Source organism: Scophthalmus maximus, chromosome 9 (assembly GCF_022379125.1).
Source record: "Scophthalmus maximus strain ysfricsl-2021 chromosome 9, ASM2237912v1, whole genome shotgun sequence".
NCBI classification, from domain to species: domain Eukaryota; kingdom Metazoa; phylum Chordata; class Actinopteri; order Pleuronectiformes; family Scophthalmidae; genus Scophthalmus; species Scophthalmus maximus.
The window spans coordinates 7,043,824-7,060,797 of NC_061523.1; the positions used below are offsets into that span (position 1 = coordinate 7,043,824).

At 45.2% G+C, this 16,974-nt stretch overlaps 1 protein-coding gene across 1 annotated transcript in view; it reads right to left on the reverse strand.

Annotated features, from left to right (window-relative positions):
- Positions 1 to 382: 382 nt before the first annotated feature.
- Positions 383 to 16,974, reverse strand: part of gpc4 (glypican 4) — a 30,995-nt gene continuing 14,403 nt past the window's right edge. The window contains exons 2-9 of the mRNA XM_035649750.2: positions 11,128 to 11,286; positions 5,786 to 6,183; positions 5,246 to 5,411; positions 4,321 to 4,451; positions 4,077 to 4,223; positions 3,850 to 3,974; positions 3,588 to 3,760; positions 383 to 3,483 (exon numbers count right to left, since the gene is read on the reverse strand). Of these exons, the coding sequence (XP_035505643.1) occupies positions 3,260 to 3,483; positions 3,588 to 3,760; positions 3,850 to 3,974; positions 4,077 to 4,223; positions 4,321 to 4,451; positions 5,246 to 5,411; positions 5,786 to 6,183; positions 11,128 to 11,286 (1,523 nt within the window). The 3' untranslated portion in view covers positions 383 to 3,259. The remainder of the gene's footprint in view (positions 3,484 to 3,587; positions 3,761 to 3,849; positions 3,975 to 4,076; positions 4,224 to 4,320; positions 4,452 to 5,245; positions 5,412 to 5,785; positions 6,184 to 11,127; positions 11,287 to 16,974) is intronic.

The window sequence follows — 16,974 nt, forward strand, 5'->3', positions numbered from 1 at the left end:
TATATTACCACCAACTGACAATCCCCTCCCGTCCAAGTGTGAAGGAGAACGTAGGGTGCAGGAATAGTCCTTCCTATGTACTATTCCTATGTACTATTCCTTAATTCCTCCTTACCTCAGTGGAAATCGTCCTGAGGTCAAGGAAAGGTGTCACAAATGGTTTCAGGTGATTATACATTAATGAAAACCTAATTATGAATACTGTAAGTTATATATTTCTGCAGATAGATCCCCTAAATTACACAAACTAGATCTTTAAAACCAATTAGAGGATTTGTTCTTCAGTGCTGAAAAAAAAAGGTAACTCGACATTGGACCATCATACAAAAATGTAACCAGTCTGTTCTAAGTGTTGACAAAATGAAAGACATTCACACAACGGTTTAAATATTGGCAGTCTTTATTTCAACAAGACTAAGAAATGTTGTTTAATATACATTTTCTCTTACAATTTAACATCTATCTCATCTTGTTTTTTCCCATAGCATTTAGGAGATACTCTGACAAGTAAAAATCTGGTGTAATGTTACGGCCTCTTTCAGAGACATCTAAAAACGGCTGCTCTTTATTTACATATTTCGTTTTGATTTTTTTCTCGCTCTTTTAAGTCACGTCTCTCACTCTCTCCTCCTTTAGAAAGTGAGTCCTCTCTGTTCTTGTGGGCCAAAGGCAGAAGTACAGGTTTCAACACTTGTCCAACTCAACTTTAAAAGTCACTAGACTGAGGTTGGCTCTGTGGATGGAAAGAACACCATCCAGCAGCTGGACCAACTCCTGCCAGCCGTGAAATGTTTTGCTGCCCCGGCCCGCAAACACAGACATTTACCATCATCACCCAAAAGCTTTCCTCTGACTCTCAGAAAGTTGGGGTTTCTTCACACTTGACAAACTTGCTTCCACATGACACGAACACATGCACAAGCCCTTGTAGAAATGTTGGTGGAACATTTAAAAAAAAAAAAAAAAAAAGAATCAGGGGAATTGAACCTGTTACATGCAGAATTAATGTAAAATCGAACTGCTGCAGCCCCAAATACATCATGTTAAATTAAGGCTTCAGTTTTTGAATACAGGTTGCATAGATGTCTCATCAAATCAGATTCTTAGTAATGATCTTCTTGTATCCCTTTGTTTGGAGAAAATCTAATTGAATTACAAAGCCAAACAAGAGGCGAACAGGTTGTGTCCAGTATTGAACAACCAATTGTTTCAGACCTGAAGACAAATGTGAAAACGTGCGGATCCATTGCTCAATTTTAGCAAAATGCATATTCAAAGCCTCCAAATCTGAGACCAATTCAAATACTTTTGAGAAATTGATCGTGCTGCATATCGAAACATCCTGAACACTGTAGTTTGGATGATCTATGACAGTTCTAGAAGCGTTTGAAATGACATTAAATTACATGCATAAATTACTGTACAGAAGCTACATGAGGCAGCATCAGTTGAGAGATGAAATGGCCAGGTAATGCAACTTACAGACCCGCTCATCAAATTAGAAAGACAAAATAAAATCTTATGTTGTGCTCGTCAGCTGGTAACAATAAACTCAAAAACACCCTTCGGGAGAATCTGAGAAGATAAGATAAAAATCATCAACATCTACATTCTTTTTTTGTTAATTACTTTTCCGAGTTGCTAATAATGTACCAAGGTAAAAAAACAAAAAACAAAACCAAAGATCAGGCACCACATGTATTAATTTTGGTAGCACTTGTGACAATACTTCAACATTCCACCTCGAAGTCGAAATGATGAGAACGTGAGGATGAGGATAGGTAGATCAAACGGTTCCAATTGAGTCCATTCATAGTTTAAGAGGTACATGTGTGTATTGTGGGGCAGGGGCGGGGGGATGTGAGGGGGAAAAAAAAGTCCCCCAAAACACTGTGCACGCTGACCAAAAGTGCCCCCATGTTCTGTGCACGCCGACCTCGTCCACCACCTAAAAACTAGCAGTAAATTCCACTGTAGTACCTAATATATATCTGCATACCAAAAAATATCTAAAAAATTACAACACCGCTTCGACATTAAACCCTGTATTAAAATAATCTTTCCTTGATTTTGTTTTGATCAAAGCACCTTCTTTTTGTTCCTCTTCTTTAGTTTAACGTGAAATGCTCTGAACGTACGCGCCGCCACCTTCTCTTTTCAAAACAGTAAGACTGCATGGAGTCAGATCTTCTGTGCTGAATTGAGCTTACAGTACCAAAAAAGGGCTTTCAGGACTTTTCAGCTTTGCCTTCTGTCGGGGTAACGCCAGGGGAGTCCCCTCTCCTTCCACCAGGTCGCCAGCCACTTGTCTCAACTCTCATCACGTGCCTTTAATCCGCTCGGCTGCATTGACAACGGGAGCATGCATGAGGTATGACCTTGCTATTGAGGTGTTTAAGATGAGGAAACAAAAAAAAGAAAGAATGTGGAAATTAAAAAAGTTAGGTCGTGATAATGCTCGTAGCGGATGTACAGTGTGGCTCACAGAGCGCCCGACAAGCTTTTCTAAAGACCGAGTCCATCTCCTGGTGAAACATCGACACCTGTGCTGTATCGTCTCTCTCTGTATTTCTGACAGATGAGCGGCAGCTTTCAAACTGAACTAACGCTCGAACCGTTCCTTAGTGGAGATCGACACGTTCAGCTTCATATGCTTTGACTGGTTGATGTATGTAAATGTATAAATGCACAGACACCAAACATTCACAGTATGCACATTGACAATGTGCAAGGTTGTTGTTGTTGTAGTGGGACATTAACACCCACGACAACGTTAAATGATTTGTTGATCTCTGAATCATGGAAAGAGGGACAATCCTCAGAAATATGAAGATGTGTCCCACCACAGGCACTCAATGTTCAAGTTAACGTCTCGCTCATCATTTAGTTATCAGGTGGCTGTCACTAAAGAAGGCACACAAATGACTTATGAAAACAAATTGCCAACGTGAGACAATTATATAACGTTTGTAATGCTGCAAGCAGAACCATAGAGGAGTAAAAGTTTATCTGGGGAGGAAGGGGGGAAAAGTGGATTTCTTGGGAAGAAAATCATATTGCTGTACACTGATGTCCTTAAAAACATACAAACAAATAATTAAAAGTGAAGTTATTATAATATTAAGAAGAGTCTCCCCCCCTCCCCAATGGCGGACAGTCCAAGGTCCTGAAGGCAGTCTTTTTTAAAAGTCTCTCTGACAGTTTCCCCCTTCACTCCGTCATTCCTGGTCGTTCTCGTCCTCTCCCTGCCAAGCCAGTCTTATCTCCAGTGGGGAGCGAGCAGGGCCAGGGCCATCCCGCAGAGCGCCAGCGCCATGCTTCCACGTGAGGCGGCCCCAGCCGACGGACTTCTGTCCACCACCACTTGATTGACCCGGGGATTGCCCGTGTTCGGTGGAGTGGAGAAGTACATGTCCCGGTCCGTGTCGCAGGACGGGGAGTCGCAACCGCTGCCGCTCTCCTCTCCTCCGCTGCCATCGTCATCTGGAAGAAAGAAAAAAAAACCCCACAGAGGGTTAGACGTTGGCAGCGAGGACATTGAACATTAGGTTATAAAGAAAACCATGAAGAATAATAATAGTCCTCACCGATATCGGTAGAGATGTCGTGGCCGCTGTGCGCAGCTTTGAGCCAACTCGTCATTTCCTTCAAAGCTGCAATCTGACTGCGTATCACGATGTCTGGCTTCGTTATGTCCACGTCAACGTCAGGGTTGGACACCTGATTGGCCAGTCCGTTGCCAATGACAACTGACTCGTACCTGTGCAGAATGAGAGTCAATATTAGTCCAGATGTTGGGTTACATGAAAGGGCTACACAGCTCACATATGTGTGGTGTGTTTATCTTACCTGCTCTTTGCTGTTCCGTTCCAGCAATCATCGCCTGGTGCAATCCTCTCCCCTGCACACACCGTCTCTGGCAATGTGGACCAGAACTTCTTTGCATGTTTCAGCTTCTTCTTCACATCAGTTGTCTATGTGGAAAAAAAAAGTCCACAAAGAAGAGGTCAGAAACAACAATAAAAATCAAAGCAACAGTGGTCCAACCTGTGCTCCAAGATTTTATTAGACCTTACCAATCGGTCTAAACTGGTGCCAGCAGCGGTGGTGGGCCTAGCATCGGGGCTGTAGGGGCGGAAGCGGCCAGTAAAACCGGTTTCTTTGAGAGAACGCTTGGAACGGAAGGCCTTGCTTGGCTTGGGCTGCCCACAACCCTGGAAAACCTATCAGAGGTGGAAAAGAATAAAGTGAAGTAAGTGGAACTGAACCGTTTTTATATTCATCGTCTGTCCTGTAATGATACTGTAAGATTATACTGACTTTCTGCGACACTTGCATGCTGTTCTCCTGCATGTTCATGATGGCCTCTGAGATCTTCACGTCGATGGGATCCATGACGGACTCAAAGTTAAAGGGACCTTCGAGCCTCTCAGCTAGACTAAGCATGGCATCTGAAAAGCAAAAGATGAGAAAATAAGATAAAACGATTCATTGGAAACTTTACTGTTCTTCATTCTGAGCAGGACGTTACAAAAGACAGCCACTAGGGGGCAGCACACGGCAGCGGGCAGGTGAAATGAGAATGTGGACAGAAAAACTGTCTCCACAGATTGGACCAGTGTCCTGAGCCGTCAGAAATAAAAAAATAAGTAATGGTGGTATAGAAGCATACAAGCTAGTCATTTAGAATGTAATAAAATATATTAAAAAAAGATTGATATTTGTGCCAGCCTGAATTTAAGGAAACATATCTGGGTCTTTGTTTACACAACATAAGAACTGCTAATCCTGAGGGCTACAACATCCACAGCATGCGCAGCCCGTCCCTCCCTCTCTCCATTTATTTAAACAAGATACTAAAGAATGAGGGATGAGTTTGTTCATGTTTTTTACAATACGCTGTGTTACTTTGTAAAACATGCTCTTGCCAAACAATAGTGCAATATACCCGGTGAACACCAATCCTGCGGTGTCGCACTGGTTCGATGCTCACAAGGGCAAAGACGGAGCACGTTTAGATAAAACCAGTTGAGATTAGATAAAACTTTAATGATCGTCAGTGAAATGTGAGCACCGCAGTGGCAACATGTCCAAGAATGCAGAAGCGGGGAGTCGTATAAATATGTTTTGTTGCCAGTTTAAACACTTGAAGCCGTTACTGGTGAGAGCAAGGTGCATTAACGGTCAGGTTTGCTTGATAATGGCCGCGGAAAAAGTGTCCTTGTTCACATGACTGTTTGCTTACCGAGGAAGTTGTTCCATTCCGTGTCCAGGTCGGCCTGGTTGGCCAAACACCCACGCATCACATTCAGACAGTAATTCTGGCAGGGTTTCAAGGCCACTTGGCCCGAGCAGTAGGGACAGTACATCATCTTCATGACCGCTCGCACACAGCTGGGAGACGCACTGACCTGGAAGAGGCAGAGGGCAGTGAGCCATCACCGTGCCACAGCAACAACACTGATCCAACACCAACACATACTTCAGACTATGAAAGAGCATGAGCATTGATAATACAATCCCGCTCCACAAATCACTATAATCTTATCATTAATGAATCACTTGCTAAACTGGAAAACATGCCGTACCAGAGCAGTCAAAGTGGTTTATATTGTCAGAGACACTGGAACACTGGAACCGCAGCCAGTGTTTCCAAGAAAGATATGAAGTCAGACAGACTTCAGAAGGGAGGGACGGAGCAGATAGTTCTGTGTTCAGTAACTGACTGTCCGCTATAGCCATTTTTGGGAAAGACAAACGCTTCACAGGCAACATTCTCACTCACCGTAGAAACTTTGTTGACCACCTCCGGCATGAGTGCCAAGCCGCGCACAAAGGTACGCGCCGCGACAAAGGCCCGCGTCAGCTGGATGCGGAGCTTGCGGGGCACGTCGCCGAACGGCTGCAGCTGCTCCGTGTGCCGGCTGACACACTCCATGTAGGCGTCGCTGAACTCGTGCTGCACGTTGACCAGCCGGAACATCCGCTCCAGGAGGTCGGCCCAGAAGTCCGACAGCATGGAGTCCAGGTTGACGGCGGCGCTGCCGGACGCGTAGTACCGGGTCAGGGCCTCGAAGAAGTTCTTGAACAGCTCCGCGTTCTGCACGTACATCATCCCGTACGTTCGCACAAACATGTTGTGCAGCGAGAGCTCTGCGTTTTTCAAAAGCTCACGGAAAAACTCTGTCGAATGAAAAAGAATGGAGGGGTTAGTTTGATGAATAAATGCTGAGGCTCCCAAAGAGGCAGATTAAATGATCTTACATGGTGAACAGACCATTTCAGAGAGGGCTGTCATGAACCCAATAACTGTTCCATTTGATTTGAAACGTTTGGGCATAGCAGAGTGAAATTTTTCTTGGTATCCCATTTAAAAACAACAGACAAACACATCATTAGGTTTTCATCAGGTTATTGAAACATACAGATTCCGGTATGGTCACAGTGTCTGTGTACAGTAAATAACTAACGTATTGCTGCTGTAAAACTTCTGACTAGATGACTGTCGTACTAACATCTGTATATCTTGAAGTACAGAGCCCTCCATCAACACCTCTCTGCCTTCTGGCTCTACGCCGGAGCTGCTGCCGCCATGTGAAAGCAAAGCAGTGCTTCCTTTTCCACCTGTGCCTGTGTCCTGACATCTTAAAGCATCTCGACGGAAACAGCTTAAGCAGAAAATCTGGGGTGAAAGGCAAAAGGAATGCGCTCTGCGGCGGGGGTCTGTTGGGAAACGAGGGGATGAGAGGACTGAGGCGGTAGGGGGGTGAAAGGTGGAGCCAGAGCATCTCTGTCAGGCTGAACGAGCGGCGCTGCCATTCAGCGGAGACGTCTCTCCACATCAAGCTGCTTCAGACTGACCACCATCAATGGCATTTTTCTGTTGTCACATTCCATTCGCTTTCCTTTTCTCCCAGCTTCTCTTGGACTGTCCTTCAGAGGCATTTTCAATAGGATTACTGAATAATGCGACCCCCCCTCCCCTCCCCTCCCGTATATGGACCTGTACCCCTCCACTCCCCCACCCAGCCCTGCATTTCCCTCCCTCCGCTGCTTTCACTTCATCAGTTCCTTCAGAGAGCTCTCTTCATGAGAGACAGGGAACAATGACCTACTTCATCCTAAGGAATGCCAGTAACCCCCCCCCCCCCCCCCCCCCCCCCAATAATCCAGACCCCCTTCCCACCCAACAACTTTCTTAATCTGAACAAAATGAGAATTCCTCGGAGTCTCGGAAAAATGCTTCATCTTCAGTCCCGCGTGCATGCAAGCATACATTCAGTCCCCTTCACTCATCTCATCATCTGTCCTTTTCTTTTTTTTTAGATCCGCTCCTCACCTGACCCCCTCGCTGCCCCATGCACACAAAACTTCTGTCCTGCCGCAGTTTCACTGGGTGCCCTCTTCTTGGCTTTGAAATGTAAAGTTCCCATGCTCTCAGAAGGGGAGTCACAAAAAACTCCCTGCCACCAGCGCACACGCACACACACAGTCCCCAAGAAGCGCTGTCACTTCCACTTCAGACTGACACACTAAAAAGAAAAAAAGAGGTGGGTGGGGTGGTGGTGGTGGGGGTTAAGTTGAGGGCTTTTTTAACTCCAAATTCCCACTGTGTCGCCAAGGATACCGGAAACACTGCAGCCCCTCCATTTACCTCCCCGCCATCATTGCCCCCACCTTCCTTCCAACACACATGCACACGCACCCACACCCACACACACAAAGCCAGGGGAGAGGGCACCAAGTTCCACGCTCCATTGACAGGGATTAAAACAAAAGGCCCACCCCCACCCCTGGAATGTCATAGAAGCCACAAGTTTAAAGTCAGTGAAAGGAGACGGAGGAGGTGAAGAGGAGGCAGAAAGCAGGAGGACAGCCCTAAACTTCTCTATTTCCTTTACACTTTATTAAGAGTGGTAATGCCTATATGCTAAACAGATAAGCCCTGTAATGAGTTTGGCAAAACCCTCTGGTTAGTAAGAGTGGACCGTGCAGGGTGTGTGTGTGTGGGCAGGGGAGGGGGGCAGTTAGAGGCTCTCTGGCCCTGAGTTGGCTCTGAAGTATGAGCAGCATTACACAGGCATCTTGCATTGTCATTAAAAACAGTTTATGACACACAGCCGTCTGCCAACAGAGGCCGCAGAATTGAACACTCCCTCAGGATTTTTTTTTTTCCATTAAAAAATGCGCCTGTCGCTCAGCCAATGGTCTGAAGGAATCTGGGTGAGAGGTTACGCGGGAGAGAGTGTGAGCCGGAGTGAAATGTAAAACAGCGATGACTCCTGTCTCTGCGAGTGTCTGTCTTTTCCTTCCTCCCTTCCCTCATCCTGTCACCATTTCCACATGTTGCAGACAAGGGCCCTAAATTACAAGCAATGTAAGGCCCAATCCATCACAGGGATAGAGAGGCTGACTGATCTCCTCCCACTACCCCCTCCCACTTCCTCCTCAAAGGAGCCCCTCCCCGTGTCCCTATAAACTCTGCTCCTCCCAATCCCAGCCCAGGCAGTAATTGCATCCTATTTGTGACAATTAGTCCCTGCGCTTCTCCCTTTTCTTATGGGATGGGATTCTGTCCCTCCTGCTGCTGGAGTTCACTGCTTCAGATGATGATGTCTCTTGTTTTGTGTGTGTGCATGTGTGTCTGGAGGCAAGGGGCCTTAATCCAAGTGCTTAAATCCCAGACATAGGCTTGCTCTGCTGGACAGGGTCAATGCAACAGGACAGACAGGCCGAGGCCAGGACAGACACACAGAGAGGGGAGAACTATTTCTGGCTCTGGTCTTAATTGGCCATGACTCCCAGCTCCGGGCGCATGATGAGAGCCGGGCCTAATCACATAAACCACTTCCTGAGTTTGTTAGTGTGTGGCTGCATGTTTTGTTGCGTCTATCGTCATTTACAGTTGCAGCTGGTTTTGGGGGTTTTTTGGGGGGGGATTTTTTTTGCACATATGCACCCTACTCTGCAGTTAGCTGACGTCACCGCCGTGGCCTTATCCTTCAGTAACAGTAAATACAATGATAAAGCACTTCCTGTGCCGGTTTCAGTGACGGGATGTGCCTGCTCCTGGGTGTCTCGAATGTGACAACAGCATATAATAGGACGGCAACCTGAGCTTGTCACCGTATCCAGTGAGAGAGAAGGTCTAATGGCCCAGGTGGAAAAGAAAGCACAGCAGGCCTTTGTAAAGAGATCCCACATCTAACAGTTCGGAGACAGCAGCAAGCAGCCTACAGTGATGAGGAGGGAGGGAGGGGGGAGCACAGGAGAGGAGGAAGGTTAATGAAACCCAGGGAAGAAGTTTCACTGTGAGCTCGAGGGCCGCCCCCTCTTGGCCAACTTCATTCACTTGTTTGAGCGTTGCTAATTTCTGTATGTACTGTATGTCCAAAAACATGTTGGATCTTCAGAGGGAAGAAAAACAGCTTGTGCGTACAGTGAAGTTTGATGGATAAACTGAATTTTTTTCATCAAATTAGAACAAATCAGTGGTATCTGCTTTTCAAAATCTGAGATCAAGGATTTATTTTTAGTCCCATCTCATCCATCAAATCCGAGATATCCATCACAAAACCTGCAGATGATGAGTACGTCATCACCTGTGGCATCAATATATCAAATATAATGCAGCTAAAACAGATTAAATCTTTATTTTAAACTTTTTTCTTTTTGCAGCAAGTACCACAGTGTTCTCAGGACTAGAACAGTTCTATGAAGAAATACCGCAACATTTCAAAATTTGATAGTTCAATTAGCAGACATCCTTGTATACATAGAATTATACAGTAATGTATAATTTGACTTGAAAGTAACAACGACAATTTTAAACCTGGAAAATGATCATGAATATAATCAACTAAGTGTTCGAAAGAAGATCAGGAAGAGTTTTGATCGATGGATTTTTATTCTTACTATTGAACATACTTTGTGTTCATGGAACCTGTGATGGGCAATATTACCTTCACTTTATAGTGAATAAGTAAATAAAACGGTTTAATGAATTGATTATGAAAAGAATTGATAGTTGTAGCCCTAAAAAAATGTCACAGAAAGCACGTTTAGTTGAGTCAGAGTAAGAAAGTTGCAAAGACTTGTAAAGAGGGTGGAGGACAGACCTAAGAATAAAACATTTGTTGGAGACGTGCATGCAGTGAAACATGATTACAGTGAGACAGAGAAGAGAGAGAGCGAGGGGAGCTGGAAAGAGAAAGGAGCGTCTGAGGAGCAAAGAGAGGGGTTTGGGGAGAGTGAGGCATGGGATGGGGACAAAGGTTAGTAAGAGAGGGGAAAGAAAAAAAAAAGTGGGGCGGACGGCTCGAGCAGCGACTGCATTCCGATACGTCACATTCCTGTTCACATCTGGCTGCAATACACACGCTTCCTGTTACCGACTATCCCTCGCTGCCTTTCACAGACACATAAGATGTGAAAGCCCCTGACCTGCACATGCACACATGTGTATGCATGTGTACTATACATACAAAAGCATGGAACCTTACACATAACCTCCCTTAAACAAGCAGAATTCCAGTGTACTGTGAAACTTTCAAATCCAACATTTACCGTTTCTTTTCTAATCTGAGAAAACTTCTCCTCCTCTGCCCTCGGCCTTATCAAGCTTCTTTCTCGCAGCGCTGCGGCGGCGACACAGTTGGGTGGCTGAGGGTATTCAAAGCTGCCCTACTTCCTTGGTGACTCAGCAGCGTTGCACGTTCCCATGCGCTTCCACCCTCAACAAGGGAAACCTGATCCCAATATTTACAGGCACACACACACACGCATGTGCTCACACACACAGATGAACAGGAAGTACAAAGAAGACTGGATCTGATGATGTGTGTGGTCCGTCTGGAAGTGAACACGGCCTCTCTGGAGAGACGCGCAGCGGCCTGTTGGGGACCAGACCATGACGGGGGGGACGAGGAGAGACAGGTGGACAGGCCGACAGACACAGACTGACTGTCTCCACTTCAGGCAGTGCACTGGCAGGTGGGAGCGTCCGTCAAAAAAAAACATGCAGCACAAGTGCTCCTGTGGGGACACTTGGGGCCACCAGCACAGTGTAATCTGAAAAAGTGTCTGGTGTGCATGTGCCCGTTTGTCGGTGTAGGGCTGTTTGCTTACTGTCAAAGTGGTCGTGTTTCTGTCTGAAGGTGGATTGCAGGTTGGTGCTGAGCCTGGAGACGGGAGCTTTCATGTCTGAGTGGCTCTGCTGGCTCAGCTTCTCCTCCATCTCCACTGTGCAGCAGGAGAAACCCTGCGGACACACTTTCAGGGGGGCTCCTGGAAAATGACGAGGAGAACACGCTGTTAAACACCATCTGCTACAGGAACCTGTCATCACGAGTCACATCACGGAGACGTACAGTGCATGCAATCTGTGGTGTTAAAATGAAAAAAGAGCAGTTGTGAACACAACAATGGGGACGTCTCTGTATCCTATAAGACACAAAAGAAAGTGGCTTTGTCAACAATTTTACGTTTACAACAAACTCAGCCAATTGGCTGTTATTAGCGGCTATTGAAACACACTTACACATCCGTCCTTAACACAAATTTCTGCATTTCTTTGGTATAACGGCATCTGTTGAGTGGAACGGTCAACCGCTCACTAAATCAAACGCACCTTTGGCTGTGAAAACCCCCTTAAACTGCACTTCAGTGGATTAATTGCAACACTTAGCTCAGGGCAGTCTTTAGCCGGCCACTTCATCCTGGCACTCTCCTCTTCCTGATTGATAGTTCACAGCTCCGTGTCCTATCCTGAATGCTGACTGCTGACTTCTAAAACACTAACTTTTAAAAAGGAGAGGATTAGCTTTTCACTCGGTTTGCAGGTAAGGGTTAGGGCTGACCTCAGCCATGTGCACCGACGCATATAGACCTGAAAATGCCGGGGGGGGGTTTGGGGGGAGGGCAGCATTTCAACCACCATAACTTTTTCTTTTGAAAAAGGTCCAAAAGGTGTAAAGGATGACACACAAGAGAGCACTGGTCTCCTGGTTGTTATAATGTGAATGGGGCAATTTGCATGTGACTCCTCTGACTGTCACAAGATGCATTTTTGAATTGGTGACGCTTTGTTTTGTTTTTTTCATGCTTGCTCTGCACACAAACATTTTTTTAAAAGGGGTAAAAAGCCAGAGGCAGTAAACAGTGTAAAGCTGCTGGCTTAAATGGCGGTCGAAGGAGAGATGCAAAGTTTTTCACTGTTAAGCTTCAGCGTAGTTAAACTAATGTTTCTGAGAGCTGTTAATGAGTTTGATGATGTGGATTGGACAATGGTAAGAAGCGAATCCCCCCCCCCCCCAAAATACAGAAACACTGGGCTTTCACTCAGTCTTCTAACCAAAAAAGATTACTCCAAACCTCAGTACTGTCTTTGATAAAACAGCAACTGTTAACCTTGTCGAAAGTGAGTTTAACATTCAATTAAAAAGGAGGGTCAGGGGTAGACCAATGTGAAGTCGCAGCTGCAATAATGTTTTGTTTTAAATGTGGCTGCTGGAATTCGGGGGGGGGGAACACAGGGATCCTTTCACTGCATCCAGGCAGCGAAGGCCTGTTTGGTTTTCCCCACCAGAACCGTGCTCACTGACTCGGGTCTGCACAAGTCGCTGCAACACGAGGGGCTTGTTTGTCATGAATGGAACGAGGCCTTTTGAAATGACCTGTAATATTTTCCTGCATTCATTGACGGACGCATGAAATATGTCAGGACTCATTTAGTCATAGAGGACGTGATATTGACATGTGTTATACGTGTTCCTTATATAAAACCTTGAAGAGAGTTTTATTGAAAACTACAGGGAACTCAGAACTGTCAACAGGTGTTAAGTGGTCTTGTAGCTCTATTGTCACCATCAATGAATCCCTTCCTTGGTGTTTTATTTGACTTTCCTGTAACTTCCTGCAAGTGAGTTCAAAAGAGAGCACACCACAATGAGACTTGTTCTACTAATTCTTCTGGATCCTACTGAATGTAGTTGGAAACAATTACTTTTAGTCATCTTTGACATTAAAAAACTCTTATTGGGTCGAGCACTGCTGTGTTATCGTCACTGCTGGTCTCTATGTTTCATGTGTCGCCATAACAACATCAGCCGTGTGAATGTGTTTTTCTTTGACGTCTTGAGGTTGTTTTCATTCTTTTATGGTGCGAGTAATGTACACCGTCCATTGACTTCTATTGGACGAGCAGGACTTGGCGGCTGCTATACCTCCATGTAGGTGAAGATAGAAAGGCATGTTTCACAACATGTTAGGAGAGGTTCCCTGCATGTCTGAAATAGCAGCTAAAAATGTTTGAAAAATTAAACTGCAGGGTCAGAAGTGGCTCATCAGCAACACAATCATCTAAACGGGGCATGAGAGGGAGGGATGCACCCTGGCGCCATAAACTGGACCCCTCTGTCTGGGATCAAGTCCAAATAAGCCTCAAGTCACTCCTTCTCTCACAGTCCTCTCTCCCCAAACTCATCATACACACACACACACACACACACACACACACCCGCACGCACAGTTGGCAGCCCCTACCAAAACATATTCACACATCACATCACTGCTCAACACACGGCTCTTTGTACCAGCCTGATTGGAGGTGCAGGGAGCGCGCACGCACACACAGGCTGAACTTTTAGGTGAAGAAGCCATCCAGTCTCTCCTCCAGCGGGGCCCCCTGCTTGCCAGCAGCCCTGGCGTAAAATTAAAAGAGCTGTATCCATGTGGAAAAATAGCCCTAGCTACCAAAGTACACAAATAAAAAGTGAGATGGTCAATATTTCACAGGAATGTCTGCACAAATGTCACATTGTTAGCTCAAAGGATTAGGTCTCTGAAAACCTTAGCTAATGCATACTTTGTGAAAACATTTTGGCAGCCAATTTCTCAAACCGCCGGGAGAACAAAAAAGCACCGTCGGAGCACAGGAGAGTGAACAGTTAAGGAGACCTGTTAGATCCTATAAAAATCAACATCACGTCGGACTGTGCGCTACACATTTCAGGCTCACTGTTGCACAATAAGATGTGTCACTGGATGCTGATGATGTGGATCATGTCTCTACCATGACTGGCATGAATAGTCTTTGTGTGATGGGCGAACTGGCTCTCAGTTGTCTCTTGGAGTTCCTTTTAGGGGCCTCTCAGTCCTTTGCCAAGTACTTTAAAAATGTAATAAGACACAGAGGCAGAACATTGATGAAGTGTCACTCGGACAAGGGAAACAGAACCATTTATGGTGGACAAAACAAGAGAGCGGCATCTTGTAAACAAGCATGTGACCGTGTGTCATGGCATTCATCAGCTCTCCACCACTTCTCTGGCTTTCCTTTGTGGGGAGACCACCATCCCTTTAAATGGCTCATAAAATAAGTCACTTCCCTTTGACATTGTCCTACCTCTCAAACGCTGTTCCTCAGAGGAAGGACGATGGGGGAGGGGAAAATGCCTCACAGACAAAAACCAGATTAGACACCTCACCGCCCCCTCTGCCTGCCATCATGTGCCCCCGAACCAGACGGAACTCAGGGTGCCCCCCCCCAACCTCCGCCTCGACCACCACCACCCTGCAGGCTTAACCAGCGAGGTCAGGGGTTAACAGCCACTCCTCTGAGAGAGGTCCTGTCCTCTGACCCCCCCTGTCCGCCAGCCAGCACATCCACCACACACACACAGTAACTCACCCCCCAAACCCCAATCACCCCAATAATAACACCACCAACACGCATACAAAAAAAGCCCCCTAGCACCTATATATAGGCAATTATGGGCGTTAAAAGTCGCAGACACATGCAAAAATAAAAATAGAGAACTTGAACCGTCATTTTCTCCAATCTGAAGTCATAAACATCCCTCGAGGATTATTTCTGTACCCTTCTGAACTCGGCACGTCACCAGAGCGGCTAAGCGAGCCATGAAGGAGGCCATGGGGTACCGCATGTCCCGAACCGTCCACTGACGTCTGTCACTAATTGGAGCCTGGTGGTCTGCAACTAAAACCAAACCTCCGAGCTTTCACACGGCACACCAACATTTGTAAATAATTACATGATAAACTGTACGCGGCTCATAGTTTATGTACATGCTAATGCAATCCCCGTGGAATCTGGGTAACGTGAGACCCTGGATGCTGGGGAGAATTGGATTTTCTAAACGTGAAAAACGTGTGAAAATATTCTAGGTTTCTCTGATTCATCTTTGTCCAACAGATTAAAACTCAGATCATAACCCAAACATTCTCAGTAGTGGAAGTATGTGGAACAACACTAGGATAAGAAGGCTGACTATTAATTGGCATACAGTATCATGCTCCCTGTTGAAACATGTAAAGGAGAGTGCTGCCAGTCTGCCGAGCGTTTCTCACACAGACTGTTGTAAATTTGCAGCCCTGCAGCCATAACATTCTCCTCCTGCTCCTCACCTCGGTGTAGGGTGTAATTATCTTGGGTGTGGGGGGGGTAACATTTGTTGGGTAACTTTTCTGTTCTGCTCCACATCCTGTCATGCACAATCACATGAGCTGAACCTGTGGTCTCTTGAGGAGCCCATGATGTTTTCTTTTGAAGGTGTGAAGTTTTACTCATAAGAATGTTGATTTGCGAGAGGCGTAATAATTTGTGAGGACCGTCACAAAGAAGCCAAGAAAAGAGGCATGAGGTGAAGCCACAACTGAAGGGGGAGATTTAAAAAAAAAAAAAAAGGTTTTTAAAGCAAACAACATTTCATTTTCAAAATCATAGCAATTGCTTTTTCAGAAGTCATTCCCCTTCATACATAAGTCATTCTTGTTGCAGCATGTTGTCAAAACGCCACTTTCTTTTTGTCTCCCTTTCTTTCATCAGCAGGAACCTGAGAATTGTGGTCAATATCTGGTTGAAAGAAATAATTTAAAAATGACAGTTATACATTTTTGTAAAAGGCATTTCCAATTACTTTCTCTGTCAGTAATTCCACGTTTCAAAATGATCCTGATAATTTGGTCCTCAATAAATACATAAAAAATCCCTAATTTGAAAGCAACAGTCTCAAAAAATGCTTTGCTTTTATCAGCTTTCAGAAAAAAAATTCTAAAGGCGGCATCTTATTCAAATGTTGAATGTGTCATTTTGAAATTAAACCCACACACAGCTATTCAAAGCGATGGATTAAATGTTGTCAAGGCTCCATAATCGTGCAGGGTTTAGCAGGGAAATCTCCCACGTGACGGTGTAGTGCTATAAAAACCCAATTTATACTGAATCGTACAGTTCAAACGGGGAGGTGGAAAGTTCTCCGGCACAATTTGATATTTCTTTCTGTATTACAACAAATCCTTTAACTAGGCAAGCTGAGTAAGAGCTCTGTCTTATTTACAACCATGGAGGAGAAGCTTCCCGGGGGAGGGAAGGTTACAAACAACCACACATTCGCGTCAGGCTGCTGCTCAGTACAACCACAGGGTTCTTGCTCAAGGGCATTAAGCCAATAGTAATTTAGGAGAGGGGGGGAGCGTGTCTTGTACACTTTTCCTCTCCAGATTTTCCGAGCTCATCTCTAAGGATCAGAGACAGACCAGTGACACACCAGACAACATAACCCCTACTTTACCGCCGTCGGGGCAGAGAAATAGCTCTACTCTAAGATTAGAAAATTAGACAGCGCATAACAATGTTGTGGCAAGTCAAAAAAAGGTGATTAAAAGTTATAGCAGATTGTGTGGGATGATAAAGAAAACAGCCTAAAGGTCTCTGTTTGCCTTTTTATCAAACTATGTTAAAAGGAGCAAAAGCTCTGTCACAGTCAAAAACAGAGACCTGTTTAAATTGAAATGTTAATAAGCGAAAATTAATGTCAACACCCTTCCATACAATACATTTGTCTTACAGTCCAATATCCTGTGTACATGGGTGTATAGTCAGCAACGAACAAATCACCGCAGAAAGGGAAAAAAAATGTTCTACAAGACTATGCTGTAAGCAGAAACCATTAT